Source organism: Cottoperca gobio, unplaced genomic scaffold (assembly GCF_900634415.1).
Source record: "Cottoperca gobio unplaced genomic scaffold, fCotGob3.1 fCotGob3_155arrow_ctg1, whole genome shotgun sequence".
Classification (NCBI taxonomy): domain Eukaryota; kingdom Metazoa; phylum Chordata; class Actinopteri; order Perciformes; family Bovichtidae; genus Cottoperca; species Cottoperca gobio.
Window position 1 is genome coordinate 58,657 of NW_021166812.1, and position 18,844 is coordinate 77,500.

Below are 18,844 nucleotides of genomic sequence, written 5' to 3' on the forward strand. Positions count from 1 at the left end.
TCATCATCATCCTCCTCATCCTCCTCATCCTCATCATCTTCATCCTCATCATCATCCTCATCATCATCCTCATCCTTATCATACTCCTCATCCTCATCATACTCATCCTCATCCTCATCATCATCCTCATCATCATCCTCATCCTCCTCATAAGAAGCACCTGTTGAACTCGTAGATGTCCTCGATGTTCCCGAACAGAGCACACACCTGCTCCGGGCGGATGGACAGGTCGCACTGGTCGATGATGTGAGCCAGGTAGTCCTGTTACAAAACATCATCAGCATTAATGTGAAACAGGAGCTGTATAAACGTTCTCCACGTACAGCATGTCAACATGTGAACAGTAAATAAATATAGTTTATGTGTCGACATTTAATCATTTTAAATATCCTCAATCATAAACAATGTTTACCTTTTATACATGTTTTATATCATGTTGTTGCTGGGTATTATATTACATTTCATTGTTTTTCATTCTGGGATTTCATTTGGCTCATGAATGTAAATAAAGTTTATTTAAAAAATGCTTGTTTCATTCAACCCATCTGTCTGTCTGCAGGACGAGTGTCTCTCTGTCTGTCTGTCTGTCTGTCTGCAAGACGAGTGTCTCTCTGTCTGTCTGTCTGCAGGACGAGTGTCTGTCTGTCTGCCTGTCTGTCTGCAGGACGAGTGTCTGTCTGTCTGTCTGCAGGACGAGTGTCTGTCTGCAGGACGAGTGTCTGTCTGCAGGACGAGTGTCTGTGTGTGTTTCTGCAGGACGAGTGTCTGTCTGTCTGTCTGTCTGCAGGACGAGTGTCTGTCTGCAGGTTTATCTGTGATCCTCACTGTTACATAAACAGTTAATCCAGAACGTCTTAATCTGGTAATTATAGTCTGTGACGGTGTGACTGCATTTAGAGGAATCACTCGCAGCTCAAACACTTCCCCGTCCTCTGTCCCCGTCCTCTGTCCCCACAACTTCAAAAATGACTTATTTTTTGTCCCTCCTGTCTCGCACTTTGATTTGGGTCCAGTGGAGCGGCCACCAGGAGGCTCCGTATTAAAACTACAGTAAGAGCTGGAGTTTGTGGTGGTGCAGCAGAGGTGCATCATGGAAGTTCTTCTCTCCTCTGGTTCAAAGGTTAAACATCAGAGTTTCTCCTGCACGCTGTTCGGCTGCCACTAACGTTTGTCAGCTTGTTTCTCTGAGAACTTAAGATCCAGACGTTCAGGACTAAAATCCTTCATCCTTCAAATATAGAGTTAAAAACACCAGGATGTACAAAGTGTCTTAAAACTGGATAAACAGTCAGTTTATGAAGCAGTTTTCATAATAAGAGCATGGCGTGTATGGACTCACCTCTACGATCATGCGCAGGTCTCTGACGTACATCCTCTCCGTCTCGATGATCTCCATGACGACGCGGTCCAGGTAGGTCAGCTGAGGGTTCGGGGCCATGCTCCTGGTGACGAGCGGCGACGCCTGCCGGCGCCGGCTGGCAGCACGACCCGACGTAGACTCTTTGTTGTTGTTGTTGTTGTTGCGTGTGAGGCGGAGGCGCCGCCCCTTCCTGTCGGGCTCTGGGCGTGGCCACGACCCCCCCTCGCCCTCTGCAGCGCCGCCCTCAGAGCTCGGGTCCAGGTCGATGTCGGAGGTCTGGGCGGACGGCAGTGGCGGGGTGAGGTTGTCTTCTCGGGAGGATCCGGAGCCCGAGGACAGAGTGGAGATCAGGCTCGCCGGGCGGCAGTCCGAGGTGTCGGACGGCGCGGCCGACGGAACGCGCTCATTACTGCTGATGGACAGGCGGGGGGACTCTGAGGAGAGAGGGGGGGTGATTGACAGGTCTGCAGTAAACTGTAATGACCTGGACGACGCAATAAATCTTTTTGGTTAATTGTTGATCGAAATGTGACAAAATCAAACAGCAAAAACTAAAAATACTGAATTGTGATTATTTAGGGACATTTTATTTTCAATTATTGGCTCTCAACGATATTTGAGACAAAAAGATCGTTTAACAATGATGCTCTCGTTTTGTCTTGGGTCATAAATCCATTCCTTTACTTGATTTATTATATATTATTTATTTAAAAGCATATATATATATATATATACACACACATATATATATATATATATATATATATATATATATATATATATATATATATATATATATATATATATATATATATATATATATATATATATACACACACATATATATATATATATATATATACACACACACACATATATACACACATATATACATATATATACATATATACATATATACATATATATACATATAGGTGTGGCGGTGACACTTGCAACAGGAAAAAAACTTAAATATAGCGAAGAGGTGAAGCGCCGGAGCACAAATCGTCCTCATTGTGCCTTTTAAATATTGTTGTAAAAAATAAACTTGTCATCTTGTCCAGCCGGCTGCAGTACTTCCAATGTCCACACGTCCACTCTATTGAAGTGAATGAGAAAACCTCCAGTTTCCCGCTTACCTTCTACATCAGAGGAAAGATCGTGAAGATATCTTCAGATTACGAACATATATTTCATCTTCTGTTTAGCAGCGTCTGACCTTCACATTTCCTTCTGCCGCATCGTTACTATGACGACTTAACGGTGTGTATATAAATATAAATTATATAAATATAAATTATAGTTTGATTCTGTATTCTATATATATATATATATATATATATATATATATATATATATATATATATATATATATATATATATATATATATATATATATATATATATATATATATATTAGGGCTGTCGAAAAATATTAACGCAGATTAATCGGGCTCTTAGATGCCCCTGACTTTTGCTCCGACAGAAACTCCATCCATCCATCCATTGTCCACCGCTTATCCGGGATCGGGTCGCGGGGGCAGCAGCTCCAGTAAGGAACCCCAATCTTCCCTTCTCCGGGCCACATCCTCCAGCTCCGACTGGGGGAATCCTGAGGCGTTCCCAGGCCAGTGAGGAGATATAATCTCTCCACCGAGTCTCCTCCCAGCTGGACGTGCATGGAACACCTCCCTAGGGAGGCGCCCAGGTGGCATCCTTACTAGATGCCCGAACCACCTCAACTGGGTCCTTTCAACGTAAAGGAGCAGCGGCTCTACTCCGAGTCTCTCACGGATGGCTGAGCTTCTCACCCTATCTCTAAGGGAGATGCCAGCCACCCGTCTGAGAAAACCCATTTCAGCCGCTTGTACCCGTGATCTCGTTCTTTCGGTCATGACCCAGCCTTCATGAGGATAGGAACTAAGATCGACCGGTATATTGAGAGCTTTGCCTTCTGGCTCAGCTCTCTTTTCGTCACAACGGTACGGTAAGGTGACTGTAGTACCGCCCCCGCTGCTCCGATTCTCCGGCCAATCTCTCGCTCTATCGTCCCCTCACTCACGAACAAGACCTCGAGGTACTTGAACTCCTTCACTTGGGGTAAAGGCTCATTCCCTACCCGGTGTAGGCAATCCACCGGTTTCCTGCTGAGAGCCATGGCCTCAGAGTTTGAGGTGCTGATCCTCATCCCAACTGCTTCACACTTGGCTGCGAACCGATCCAGTGAGTGATGAAGGTCACAGACCGATGATGCCATCAGGACCACATCATCTGCAAAGAGCAGCTATGAGATCCTCAGGCCACCGAACTGCAACCCCTCTCCTCCACGACTACGCCTCGATATCCTATCCATGAAAATCACGAACAGGATTGGTGATAAAGCGCAGCCCTGGCGGAGGCCAACATTCACTGGAAACGTATCCGACTTACTGCCGAGTATCCGGAAACAACTCTCGGTTTGGGCGTACAGGGATCGGATGGCCCTCAGAAGTGACCCCCTCACCCCATACTCCCACAGCACCTCCCACAGTATCACCCGGGGGACCCGGTCATACGCCTTCTCCAGATCCACAAAACACATGTAGACCGGATGGGCGTACTCCCAGACCCCCTCCAGGATCCTTGCGAGAGTGAAGAGTTGGTCCGTTGTTCCACGACCAGGACGGAATCCGCATTGTTCCTCTTCAATCAGTGGTTCGACTACCGGCCGAACCCTCCTTTCCAGTACCTTGGAGTAGACTTTACCAGGGAGGCTGAGAAGTGTGATACCCCTGTAATTTATTTATATAGCCCAATATCACAAAATATACATTTGTCTCAGTGTTTACAGACAGTACAGGTTACGACCACTCTGTCCTTAGACCCTCTGTGTTTAGACCCTCTGTCCTCAGACCCTCTGTCCTTAGACCCTCTGTCCTCAGACCCTCTGTCTTTAGACACTCTGTCCTTAGACCCTCTGTCTTTAGACACTCTGTCCTTAGACCCTCTGTCTTTAGACACTCTGTCCTTAGACCCTCTGTCCTCAGACCCTCTGTCTTTAGACACTCTGTCCTCAGACCCTCTGTCTTTAGACACTCTGTCCTTAGACCCTCGGTCCTTAGACCCTCGGTCCTTAGACTCTGTCCTTAGACTCTCTGTCCAGACCCTCTGTCCTTAGACCCTCCTTAGACTCTCTGTCCTTAGACCCTCTGTCCTTAGACCCTCTGTCCTTAGACCCTCTGTCCTTAGACCCTCTGTCCTTAGACCCTCTGTCAGAACAAGGCTTTCAAAAGAGTTATAGTTTAGTTTAGGTTTAGGATTGATCAAGAGGTTTGAGTCTTGAGGAATGTGAGTATTAATATGACCAGGTGGAGTGGATTCATTTAGACATATTCTTCATGTCTCAGGTTTCAGTGAGATAAAATAAATCAATCTTATTATCTGATATTAAATCATTTACCAATCCAGCTTTCGTTGATAAAGATCTGATGTTTAAGAGCCCACATTTAATGTTTCGATTTAGTTGCACTTTTGCAGCGGTGGTGTTTATTTTAATTATGTTTTCATGTATAACTCCTCTTCTGTTAACCATAGACTTGATTAGTTTCAGTGGTCGTGGGGCCGGAAAGAAGCACAGAGAGGTGTGTAAGACTGCAACTCTTTCTCCTGGTCTCAACTCCGAGTTGTCACAGCTCCTCCTCCTCCTCAGCTGTGCCACATGCTCCTCTGATACCCCATCAACTCCAATAGGATCCCTCACTACAAACTTCCCGACATTCAGCCCAACTGACGGGGTGAGACACATGAACACACCTCCTTTAACTTTACCAGGAGAGAAGTTACTGAAGGAAGAGGAGAAGGTGGAGGAGGAGGAGGAGCTGAAGAGGAGAAGGAGGAGTTACTGAAGAGTTTTTTTTTAAATAATTTGTTGTTACTTTATTGTGAAAAACCTGTAATTAAAGTGCGGTCCTCACAAACCAAGTGTTAAACCTCAACTCCCAGAATGCAGTGTTCCCATGATGATTATGGGACACTGAAAAATACCGAAATTCTCCATGTTTCTGCTGCAACCAAGAGTCCAAACGAGTGTGTGAGAAACAGACTGATGGAGGGGGGGGTTTTGTTTGTGTCTCTGAGCGTCTCGGGGGGGCGGGATCATGAGGCAGCATAATGTGCCGACTGTTCAGGAGACACAACAGGACACATTGATGTCTCCAGCTTGTATCAGCCTGAACATCACACAGCAGGGCTGTGAATCCGGGGGGGTCATATCTATACAACCAATGAGTTTATGATTCAAATGTTTAAAAATACATCTGGTGCACCACTGTCATGCATTTAAAATTAAACTGTTAAAGATAAACATGTGGAGGCTGCGTGTGGATCCGACAGCACAGCATAAAAACGGCAGATTTCTAAAAGGAAGTTCTGCAGCGTGTCCTCAGAAGGAAGAACATTGAGTGCGGAACGCATCACTTCCTGTCTGACTCAACACTTCCTGTGGAATCATCACTTCCTGTCGGACTCATCACTTCCTGTCGGACTCATCACTTCCTGTCGGACTCATCACTTCCTGGCAGACTCATCACTTCCTGTCGGACAGTTTGCAGGCGGAGCCTCGATATCAGCCTGCATGTCTCACCAGAAACACTAATACAGAGAAACTAATGTGGTACACGTTAACTTACATGTGTTAATAATCCACATATTTAAATACAAATACACTCACAACTATGTATTGTTACTACGTGTTCATACCATAATGTTCTTCATGTATTTATACAACCTCCTCATTTTACAGTTTACAGCAACTTTACATATTCTAATTATTCCTGCATTTTCCTATTGCAGCATTAAGTTCTTGCACATATTATTTATTTTTATTAAGTTTGCTGCATGAGGAGGAGCTGCAGCCAATCACAATACAGCTCCTGAATCTTCTTCTTCGCTGGTGCGGATATTTATATATTTACTATACGTTTACTTTAGTGCGAAATGAAAAGTTTCAAGTGAAATTATAGAGAAATATAAATAAATGTGTTAATGTCAAATATAAACTAAATAATATTCCCTCAAAATCTGGTTTTGGGAGAAACGTAAGTTTTATTAATTTAGACGACGTGACTGGATGCGAATCCGTAGAAACACAAGTTATTTATTTCAAACGATAAATAGAAAACGATAATTAGCTAATTAATTGAGTTATCACTAAGATCTGCAGCAACAAACATAATAAAATCAAGAAACAAATTAATGGATTTAAGATGAGAAAAAACAACCAGCCCTCATATTTACAACATGTCCTTGAACTAACAATGAACAGTTTTAATGAACAGAAGAATAAAAACTACAAAATGACTGCGTAGTCTTCAACTGAAGGGAGTGTGTGTGTGTGTGTGTGTGTGTGTCTAATCTGTAATAATGAGGATTAGGAGATGAGGTAATCCAGCACAGAGAACCAGCATCTTCCTTCTGCATGAGGAGTTCTGTAATCTACAGAATAATGTTTTCACAGAGCAGCTGTAAACATGTCACCATCAAAGAATCAGCTGTGCAGAGTCCAGCTGTGCAGAGTCCAGCTGTGCAGCCCCACACTCTGTGGAGACACCATTACAACAACCGGCTGCAGAATGATGTCTCTGTGAGAGTCACACATTCAACAGACCTGCTGACTTCCTGCTCTAAATACAATTAATGTGTTTGTGTCAAAGCTGTGAAGTCCCAGCCTACCTTGAACAGAGCGTCTGCAGAGCCCGGAGACAGAGGGAGACGAGGGTCCGACTGAAACCAGGACTCATCTGTCAGCGCCAGTCTACCTGCAGCTCTGACTGGAGGGGGCGGGGCTTAATCCAATTAGCCAATTAGGTGAGACGCCACCTGCTGGACTGGACACACTGACTTCCCCTTTCCCAACCAGGAGAAGGTCATGAGGTGAAGCAGAGGATTCCCCCTGCGCTTACTACACAGCCGGGCCAGAACACAGAACACAGCCGGACTAGTACACAGCCGGAGGAGAACACACTGGTTTCCGTCGGACTCTCATCTCTCCGTCTCTGCTTTGAATGTCTGTCGTCATATTTTATGAGAAAATCTACTTTATCTATTAAATCAATTTTCTTTAATCAGGCCGTCAAACTCAGAGGGAAAACAGTTCTGCACTTCATTACTCACATTAACACAATCATTCTTTGTATCACAAGCTTTCTGAATGTGATGTTTAAATATGTAAATAGTCATTATGTTATTAAATGTATGCTGATGTGCTCCATGTCCAGATGTAAAGTGAAGCCTGGATAAAGCAGGTTCAAAGTGTTTCATGTTGTTCACATGTCAAAGGTGTGTACAGATTCTGGATCTGTCTTTGTATCCCTCCATAAATCACTAAATCCTGTCAACACACAGAACTCTGTGCATCTCCTGCATGTAGTGAGTGTAGCGTGTATAACATGAGCTGTGAGTGACATGTGAACAAAGCCCTCTGCACAAAGCTTCAGAATATAGAGAGGAATGAAAGTGGAAAGTTTGGTGTATGTAAGTGCTGCTGAAGTGGAGACTTCTGCTGAAGAGTGTAAGAAAAAGCTACACACTACAGGTGAACAGGGTCAAACATGTAACTAACAGATATCATGAAGCTTCCCCACTTCATGACTCACATCAACACAACTTTATATTACAAGTGTTTAATATGTACATGAGGCATTATGTAATGTAGCTGTGGAGAGTTTAAATCTACACACAGTTACACACACACACACACTCTGATGTTCTCATGTTCCTCTCGTCTGAAGAAGATGTTAGAGAAGATGAATATTGAGCAGAGCATGAACGTGTTCTGAGCTGCAGTGTCTCGGCTTCATGAGTAAATAGTAACTGACTTGTTAATAGTCGTCGGCTCATCATCATCACAAACAAACAAAGCAGAACAAATATTTAGATATCAGGTGTGTCTCTGCAGCGCACTGTAAACTAAACACCTGCAGAGTCACAGGAAACAGCTTTAAACCCTGAAACACTGGCAGACAGTTTCATAGTCAACTCAACACAATAAAACATCTTTAAAATCGGACACATATTAATCAAAATACACAGAAAACAAATGAAAAGATATTGTGTAAAATACAATACTAATAAAATATAATAATAAATATAAAATATAATATTAATAAAGAATAACTATAAAATAGAATAATAATACAATTGAATATCAATAAAATGTAATAATATAGAATAATAACAATAAAACCATGTCCTCGATCAGGATGAATAACTTCAGTGGGATTCATCATCTTCATCACCCGGTCTCAGAACGATGTGTTCAAAGACACTACGACATCTTTAAACTAACGGTTTTCTAAATGTGTGTGAACATGAAGAAGAAGTGTTTCTTACCGTCATCCATGAAGACGTCATAGGAGGAGCTGCGAGATCCTTCAGGCATCACACACCTACACACACACACACACACAGGTTTATAGACACGTGTGTGTACATCTCCACACATTTAGTGTGCTGTAGTTTGTTTAGTTTGTCAGACTGACACAACAGTAAATTCAGTCAGGAGATAAAATCACTGATTCTCTGTTGGGTCATAAAATGATCTTATAATGACTAAAATATATTGTATCGCAATTATTACATCGTCCAACAAAAGCAGTTATTATGACAGGCCTGTGTGTGTGTGTGTGAGTGAGTGAGTGAGTGAGTGAGTGAGTGAGTGAGTGAGTGTGTGTGTGAGATCTGTAAAGTCACTTGAGTCAGCTGTCTGAGGGATGATGAAGGCCTCTGAGAGGACAGGAGAACCGGCCGACCGCCTCACAAACACTCATATCATAATTGCATATTGCATATCATTAACATCTCATTAACCTGAAGTTCAGGTGTTCTCTGTGAATGCTGGGTAAAAAAAGGTGCGACAGTGAAACAAGAACCTTTCACATCTTTAAGTATTCAAAGAAAAATGTGTTTTATTTTTTATTGTTATCACGTATGTCGCTGCCTGAGCATGCTGGTTACCATGGAGACACATTGACTCACTTCCTCCTTTAATTTCAATTATTGTGGATGTTCCTTTTTTATTTCATTGATTAACTGCTCTTTAAAACTAGATAAATCAATCTCTGACACGCACACACACACGCACACACACGCACACGCACACACTCACTCACACACACACGCACACGCACACAGACACGCACACACACACGCACGCACACACACATGCACACACACACGCACGCACAGACACAGACACACACGCACACGCACACACACACAGACACACACACACAGACGCACACACACACACACACACACCCATCTGACAGGCAGACAGATCTTTCTTGCAGCCTCTATGCTCTGACACGAATCACCGTTTAAAAATGCTTGATTTAAGGTTATTTTTGCTTTTCGGCAACAATAGAAACATCACATTGTTTTTTTATGAATCGGTTAAATCCAAGTTTAACTTCGGCTTGATACAGTTCCCCAAGCAGCTGTTAATCTGAAGAAATCTCTATATAATCTATATAAGAGTTCAGACTTGTTTCCCAGTGTCTCAGCGCTGCCGCTGTTTGGGCGTGTTCTGGAGGCGAGCGGCTGCAGAACAATCGGCAAAAGTTATATATATACGAAACGTATACAGTCTCTTTCTTATTAGATTAATGCCGAATAAATACTGCTTCCATGTGATTCTAAACATCATCAGGGTTTGTAATAGGAAATTGGCATTTATTCAGAGAAACACGTAATATCTTTAATTTCAAGATTTCCTAATGGAGTTCTGCATCAGCAACCACACCTACAAGCTACAAGAACAGCTAGCGAACTTTAACATGTCCTGACTTAATAAAAGTAGGATTTGTTTTAAGTAATATAAGGTTTCCAGCAGAAGAAAACAAACACCAGGGTCGGTTCAACTTTTTAAGTGTTTTGCAGTGTTGCCGTGTAAAGTGAAGCAGGTTAGACACTTCCGTGTCGATTCACAGAGAATCAAACGAGTTCAGAAACATTTACAGTAAATATTCTTAAAACACTTTAACAATGCGGATAAAAAACATCTCACTCACCTCTGTCCACTCCAATGCAATACAACTTGTGTTCAGTTTCACTGCAAACATAAACTCATTAAAATCTGTCCGTCCCACACAGCGAGCCTCTGCGCATGCGCCTCATTCAAACGCTGTAGTCGAGAGGGTTCCTCTGAGAACCAGCAGAGGGTTCTCCAAGAGCAGATATTCCCTTTACTGCCCGCATGCACGGCTGAAGAGGGACTCTGGCCTTACTTATATGTATATGTATACATTATGGCATGGTGTTTAGGAAATTATTGTATAGAAATATAATGTAAACTTGGAATATATGGAATAAAAGCAGCTCCTGGCCTTGCACAGTTGAGTTGTCAGACAGCTTCAGAAACAAGGGGAATGTTTTTCAGTTTCCAGTGACTTTATTGAGAAACAGAAGTTTAAAAACATTAAAAACGGCAGCAGATATTACCTGAGACCAACACAAAGAACTTAATATTTACATATTGAAAACAATCATTTTAAATCTGAGTTAAAACAAAGTGAACCTGAGACCCAAACACACACAATTCAGAAATATATTAAACACAAACTGATATGAAATATATGAGAGCAGAAACCCAACGCACTGAAAAAACACATTTGTACAGAAAATACATGTTATTACATGCTAAAGGTAAATACACTGGTTTCTGTGGTAACACAGACTTTATGCTTTTTCTACATCAAATACTGATGAAAGTCAGAATGGCAGTCGTCGTGGTGACCGCGGTGATGAGGTTACACGGGTTTGGTGGTGCTGTTGTAAACGAGCGTGTCCTGCTCTGACAGCGCGACGTGGGCGGGGCCTGCGGCGACGGGCCTATGGGAGCGCTCCTTCCTGGACTTGAGGAAGCAGTAGGTCAGGATCGCCAACAGAGCCAAGATCGCCACCGACAGACAGACGGCCAGCGCTATGTTTCCTGAGGATGAGACGGTGAGGCTTCCTGTTAGCTCACACACTTTTACTATGACTGTGTACTAACAGAGAGGCGAGGTCCTGCCCCTTTCCCACCAACCGCCATGGGACCATATTTCAGAAGAAATGTGTACCACAGTCAACCCTTAGAGACCCTGAGAGACCCACAGTCAACCCACATAGACCCACAGAGACTCTTAGAGACCCACATAGACCCTTAAAAACCCACAGAGACCCTTAAAGACTCACAGAGACCCTTAGAGACCCACAGAGACCCTTAGAGACCCAGAGAGACCCTGAGAGACCCACAGTCAACCCACAGAGACCCACAGAGACCCACAGAGACCCTTAAAGACCCCTAAAGACTCACAGAGACCCTTAAAGACCCACAGAGACCCTTAGAGACCCACACAGACCCTTAGAGACCCTGAAAGACCGACAGTCAACCCACATAGACCCACAGAGACTATTAGAGACCCACATAGACCCTTAAAGACCCACAGAGACCCTTAAAGACTCACAGAGACCCTTAGAGACCCACAGAGACCCTTAAAGACCCTTAAAGACCCACAGAGACCCACTTTCTCTTTTTTTAGGGGGAGATAGAAGGTCAACTGTATACGACTCTTATAAATCTGTAATACCACATTAAGACACCAAGACTTTGAAGAGCACCACAACAAAATGCATGCTGTGAATTGGTATCAAACACTTTAGGAATTTTAGAGATTTCTGCAAGAATTGCATTTTTGGACAACTAGTTGGTGAGTACTTCTGTTCTACCACCAAAAGTCATCAAAACAAACTGTCCACCATATTGTAAGTAAAAGTTGTCACCTGAGTCACTTTCATCTTCCGCCCCAAAACGGAAAAACATCCCTCTGAAGAACACGTTGTCCTCTGCAGAGAGACACAGACACAGAGGAAGTAACAAAATAAAGCAGGAAGTCACATTCGGGAAAAGGAAAACAGAAAGTTATCTCAACTACGCTGCTCTGAATCACAACATACTTTGTGAATAACTGGAAAACCGGTGTGATTACTAATCCCACCGTGTGCTACGACATGCTAGTACTTCACACAACGTAGTATGTCAACATACAGTACTTTAAGAGATTTCAGAGCAGGCTAAAGACTTTCCTTTTCGATAAAGCTTATAGTTAGGGCTGGCTCAGGTTTGCCTTGGATCAGCCCCTAGTTATGCTGGTACGGGCTTAGACTGCCGGGGGACACCTGTGTGTGTGTGTGTGAGTGAGTGAGTGAGTGAGTGAGTGTATATATGTATGTATGTATGTATGTATGTATGTATGTATGTATGTATGTATGTATGTATGTATGTATGTATATATATATATATGTGTATGTATGTATGTATGTATGTATGTATGTATGTATGTATGTATGTATGTATGTATGTATGTATGTATGTATGTATATATATATATATATATATATATATATATACAGTATATCTCAAAAGTGAGTACACCCTTTAGATTTTTGCAAATATTCTGTTATATCCTTTCAGGGGATAACATTATCCTACTGAAACTTTGATATAACTTAAAGTAGTCAGTGTGCTGCTTGAATAACAGTATAGATTTATTGTCCTTTGAAAATTACTCAGTACACAGCTGTTAATGTCTAAACAGCTGGCAACAAAAGTGAGTACACCCCATAGTGAACATGTCTAAATTGTGCCCAAAGTGTCAATATTTTGTGTGACCACCATTGTTATCTAGCACTGCTTTAACCCTCCTGGGCATGGAATTCACCAGAGCTGCACAGGTTGCTTCTGGAATCTTCTTCCACTCCTCCACGACGACATCACGGAGCGCACGGATGTTGGACACCTTGCACTCCTCCACCTTCCTCTTGAGGATGCCCCACATGTGCTCAATTGGGTTTAGGTCTGGAGACATACTTGGCCAGTCCATCACCTTAACCTTCAGCTTCTTCAGCAAGGCCGTTGTCATCTTGGAGGTGTGTTTAGGGTCATTATCATGTTGGAAAACTGCCCTACGGCCCAGTTTCCGAAGAGAGGGGATCATGCTCTGCTGCAGGATGTCACAGTATATATTGGAATTCATGTGTCCCTCAATGAAATGCAGCTCCCCAGTGCCGGCAGCACTCATGCAGCCCCAGACCATGATGCTGCCACCACCATGCTTGACTGTAGGCAAAACACATTTGTCTTGGTACTCCTCACCAGGGTGCCGCCACACACGCCGGACACCATCTGACCCAAACAGGTTTATTTTGGTCTCATCAGACCACAGGACATGGTTCCAGTAACTCATGTTCTTGGATTCATTGTCTTCAGCAAACTGTTTGCGGGCTTTCTTATGCATCGGTTTCAGAAGGGGCTTCTGTCTGGGGCGACGGCCATACAAACCGATTTGATGCAGTGTGCGGCGTATGGTCTGGGCACTGACAGGCTGACATCCCACTTCTGCAACCTCTGCAGCAATGCTGGAAGCACTCGCACGTCTATTTTTGGAAACCAACCTCTGGATATGACGCTGAGCACGTGGACTCAACTTCTTTGGTCGACCCTGGCGAGGCCTGTTCCGAGTGGAACCTGTCCTGGAAAACCGCTGTATGATCTTAGCCACTGTGCTGCAACTCATTTTCATGGTGTTGGCAATCTTCTTATAGCCAAGGCCATCTTTGTGAAGCGCAATAATCCTTTTTTTCAGCCGCTCAGAGAGTTCCTTGCCATGAGGTGCCATGTTGTCCAGCATTCAGAGAGAATTGTGCCCAAAACACCAAATTTAACAGCCCTGCTTATCATTTACACCTGAATCCTTGTAACACTAACGAGTCACATGACACCAGGGCGGGAAAACAACATCATTGGGCACAATTAGGACATGTTCACTATGGGGTGTACTCACTTTTGTTGCCAGCTGTTTAGACATTAACAGCTGTGTACTGAGTAATTTTCAAAGGACAATAAATCTATACTGTTATTCAAGCAGCACACTGACTACTTTAAGTTATATCAAAGTTTCAGTAGGATAATGTTATCCCCTGAAAGGATATAACAGAATATTTGCAAAAATCTAAAGGGTGTACTCACTTTTGAGATATACTGTATATATATATATATATATATATATATATATATATATATATATATATATATATATATATGTATATATATGTATATATATGTATATCTATGTGTGTGTGTATATATATATATATATATATATATGTATATATATGTGTGTGTGTAATATATATATATATATACACATACATACATACCATACATACATACATACATATCCATACATATATATATATATATATATATACACACATATATATACATATACATATACATATAAATAAATATATAATAATATATGTGTATTTGTACCGGTCACTCCCTTGCAGGTCTCGCTGCACTTCTCTTCCTCCTCGAAGTTGTTCTCGCTTCCTTCACAGCCGCCGTAGGTGAAGCGGGAGCACTTCCTGTTCAGAGGGTCGTAGTACCAGCGGGTGAAACTGGCCCGACACGGACCGGTAAGGGGGGGCCTCCGAACACCGAGCTGAGGGGTGCAATCAGTATTAGCATGTAGCTTGTTAGCCTCAGTGCTAGCATGTATAGGAGAGTTAGGCTGACCTTTTCTCTGGTTCACGTCGATGTCCAGCAGGCGGTTGAAGGTCTGGTTCACTGAGGAAGAGGAAGATGTGTGTTTGCACTTGTTTGTGTATCTTTGTGAGGACCAAAGTGAGGTTCAGACAAAGTTTGCCTGGTCCTCACTGTGTGTGTGTGTTTGTGTTACGTTTGCTGCAGGGCTCCTCGTCCGACCCGTCGCTGCATTGCATCACACCGTCACACTCCAGACTTCTGTCCAGACAGCAGCCGCTCCGGCAGATCAGCTGGTTGGGACGACACGGAGGCCCACACTCCTCTACACACACACACACACACACACACACACGTTATCCTGTACATCCTAAACATGTTGCAGAGCTGATATGAAGAGGTGCATTGTGGGACTGACCAGCAGTAGGCAGAGTGACGCTCCTCTCTGACGTCGCTGTGGGGAAACATCAACATGCATCATCAGTAGTATTACAAAGTACTGTGTGTGTACTGTGTGTGTGTACTATGTGTGTACTATGTGTACATATGTGTGTACTGTGTGTGTACACTGTATGTGTACTATGTGTGTACTGTGTGTGTACTATGTGTGTACTGTATGTGTACTGTATGTGTACTGTGTGTGTACTGTATGTGTACTGTATGTGTACTGTGTGTACCTGTGACTCCGGTGCAGGCGGAGTCACACTCTTCCTTGGACAGGAAGTTGTTGTGGTTTGATTTGCAGCCTCCGAACACAAACTGCTTACATTCGCCCACTGCAGCGTTGTACCGCCAGCGAGGAAACATAGCGCGACACGGACCGACCTTCGGCGGAGCCAGACAGTACACTGGGGGGGAGAACTGGCATTTATGAAAGTGGATAACTTCAATATATATATATATATATATATATATATATATATATATATATATATATATATATATATATATATATATATATATATATATATATATATATATATATATATATATATATATATATATACATATATATATATAATATATACAGACAGAATACAGACATACAGAGAGAGAGAAGACAGACAGACAGAAGAGATAGAGAGAGAGGAGATGAGATAGAGAGTATGAGAGATAACGACAGACAGACAGACAGACAGAAAGAGAAGAGAACAGAAGAGAGAGAGAGGGGAGGGACACAGAGAGAGAGAGAAAAGAGAGATAGAGACACAGAGAGAGAGTAGAGATAGAGAGATAAGATATGGGGAGAGAGATAGAGGGGTAGATAGAGAGAGAGAGAGAGTAGAGGAGAGAGAGAGAGGACAGACAGACAGAAGACAGAAAGAGACGAGAGAGAGAGAGAGAGAGAGAGATAGAGAGAGAGAGATAGAGAGAGAGAGAGACAGACAGACAGACAGACAGACAGACAGACAGACAGACAGAGACAGACAGACATACACGATACATACAGACAGAGATATATAGAGAGCTAGATAGACAGAGAGAGAGAGATGAGAGATATAGAGATAGAGGTATGATATATATACAGTATACATATATATACATATACATATACATATATATACATATACATATACATACATATACATATACATATATATACATATACATATACATATATATATATATATATATATATATATAGAAGAAGAGGGTGTGTGTGTGTGTGTGTGTGTGTCAACACTTAGTATTTACATGTTGCGCAACACTTTTACAACCTGAAACTGGAGCTCCGTCAAACTGTTTAACTTTAAAACTCACAGCGTCAAAACTGACGGCTAAAACGATCAGCCGTCAAAACATCAAAACATTAGTTTGAACTGAAATCTGATGAAAGAAGTCAACGGAAAGTCAAGACAACTAAATGAAAGCGTTGCAGAGCAGGTTTAGTTTCTGCAGACTCCGTGTGTGTGTGCGTGTGTGTGTGTGTGTGTGTGTGGCAGGTATTCCAGTCGGACCAGTTTCGAGGTGTGGATCTTAAGTGTCAAACTACAAACACTGATTCACTGAACATCAACTGTCGACGGATTCTGCTTTTAAAAACAGATTAATAAATAATATATAAATCGGTAATAAATAACCTCTCGATAAAGCAGTTTGACTGATCAATAAACCTGCAAAACAAACAGCAGGAGGGACTACATTTCCCATGAGCACTCACAGCTGGACAGTTCCGGGCTGAGGACGAGGACGGTGACGTTGGCGCTGTGTGATTGGTCGTTGGAGTCGGTGACGGTCAGCCGGAAGTCGTATGAGCCCGGCTGCAGGTTGGACAGTCGCACCTGGTCAGGCAGGTCTGTCTTCTGCAGAACCCCATTCAAAAATAACTTGATTTAAAACTTTATTCAGCCGGACTTACATTAAGAGATTCTGTCTGTGACAACGCACACAAATTGAGATTTATTTTTAAGCTGAGCACTGTCTGAACCCACGTGTGTGCCGAATTTATCTGCACCCTCACCTGTACTGAAACAAAGTGTGAGCAAGACTAAAACTCACAAGAACTTTGAATGGAGTTTGGTGTCATGGATGCCGGAATTTGTTAGAATCAGAGCACCTGTTCATCTCTAGCTGATATCCCATTGGTTACCTGCGTTAAGCCCCGCCTCCCCAGTGACTATACCTGCATTTCGACGCCGTCACCGCTCTGCTGGGTCCAGTGGTACTCGGCGATGTGGGCGTCGCCCAGTGCCAGGCTCTGGATGCCGTTGAGCGTCACCTCGTCGCCGGGCTGAACGATGACATCACGGCCTGCGATGGCGATGGGGGGAGCCTGCTCACCTGCTCACACAGCAGCGGTGTCACACAGCAGCGCGGTGTCAGCGCGGTGTCACACAGCAGCGCGGTGTCAGCGCGGTGTCACACAGCAGCGCGGTGTCACACAGCAGCGTGGTGTCAGCGCGGTGTCACACAGCAGCGCGGTGTCACGCGCTGTGTCACACACAGCAGCGCGGTGTCACACACACACACACAGCAGCGCGGTGTCACACACAGCAGCGCGGTGTCACACACAGCAGCGCGGTGTCACGCGTTGTGTCACACACAGCAGCGCGGTGTCACACACAGCAGCGCGGTGTCACACAGCGGTAAAGAAGTTAAACTAAATGATTAATCAATTCCAGATATTAAAATTTTATATATAGAAACAATGAATCAGATTCTTAATGGTATTTATTTACCATTGTATACATTCTGGTTTTTTTCTGTAAAAATGTCATTATACATTTTAAACTTGATAAAAATAACATTGCAATGATTTTAAACTCATTGATTGTAATAATTAAAATAACAAAATTATTTTTAATATATTAAACTTATAAACACTGAAATAGAATAATGTATGCTTTTTTATTATTATAATTGTATTATTGCAGTGTATGCGGAATGCACCAGGAACAAACATTACACTGGTTTCATCTTTATTAGATTGTTATTTTACTCCTGGTCAATAAATAAGTCATCATAAAGAAAATGATCTGAAGATTGTAATTTAAGATCAGGAGTCAGGTCGACGATAAGAGTCATATTGTATTGAATAATTATAGTCATTAAATAATAATATATTCATTATTAGCATGTATGCATCACTTAGTGGCTGTAAATATTTATGTATTAGTATTATATTGCTTCTTGTTTGTTTTAAATGTAGGGCTGCAGGATATTATTATGTGATACTCATATTACAAACGATAAATAAACACATATTAAAGTTCTGCTAAAATACAACAAGCTGCTTGTTAAATAAAAATATTAATTATTTCAAGCAATCTTTTATTCAACAAATTGAACATTGAATAAATAATGATATTTGCAGTTTCACGATGTGTTTATCGTGCAGCCTTAATTAAATGCTCAATTTGTTTCTAATAGTTGCTTCAGTTTTTGTAAATAAAGTATGTTAACAAAGTTAACAACATAAC

At 42.4% G+C, this 18,844-nt stretch overlaps 2 protein-coding genes across 2 annotated transcripts in view; both read right to left on the reverse strand.

Annotated features, from left to right (window-relative positions):
• LOC115004626 (pleckstrin homology domain-containing family G member 3) overlaps positions 1-10,535 on the reverse strand; it is a 24,252-nt gene extending 13,717 nt beyond the window's left edge. Inside the window, exons 1-4 of the mRNA XM_029426311.1 lie at positions 10,408-10,535; positions 8,729-8,784; positions 1,340-1,794; positions 161-261 (exon numbers count right to left, since the gene is read on the reverse strand). Coding sequence (XP_029282171.1) covers positions 161-261; positions 1,340-1,794; positions 8,729-8,777 — 605 coding nt within the window. The 5' untranslated portion in view covers positions 8,778-8,784; positions 10,408-10,535. The remainder of the gene's footprint in view (positions 1-160; positions 262-1,339; positions 1,795-8,728; positions 8,785-10,407) is intronic.
• A 230-nt stretch (positions 10,536-10,765) lies between these two features.
• LOC115004627 (kunitz-type protease inhibitor 1-like) overlaps positions 10,766-18,844 on the reverse strand; it is an 8,899-nt gene continuing 820 nt past the window's right edge. Inside the window, 10 exon segments of the mRNA XM_029426312.1 lie at positions 10,766-11,327; positions 12,161-12,223; positions 14,712-14,868; positions 14,870-14,883; positions 14,958-15,008; positions 15,121-15,249; positions 15,343-15,378; positions 15,602-15,772; positions 17,086-17,227; positions 17,548-17,705. Coding sequence (XP_029282172.1) covers positions 11,146-11,327; positions 12,161-12,223; positions 14,712-14,868; positions 14,870-14,883; positions 14,958-15,008; positions 15,121-15,249; positions 15,343-15,378; positions 15,602-15,772; positions 17,086-17,227; positions 17,548-17,705 — 1,103 coding nt within the window. The 3' untranslated portion in view covers positions 10,766-11,145.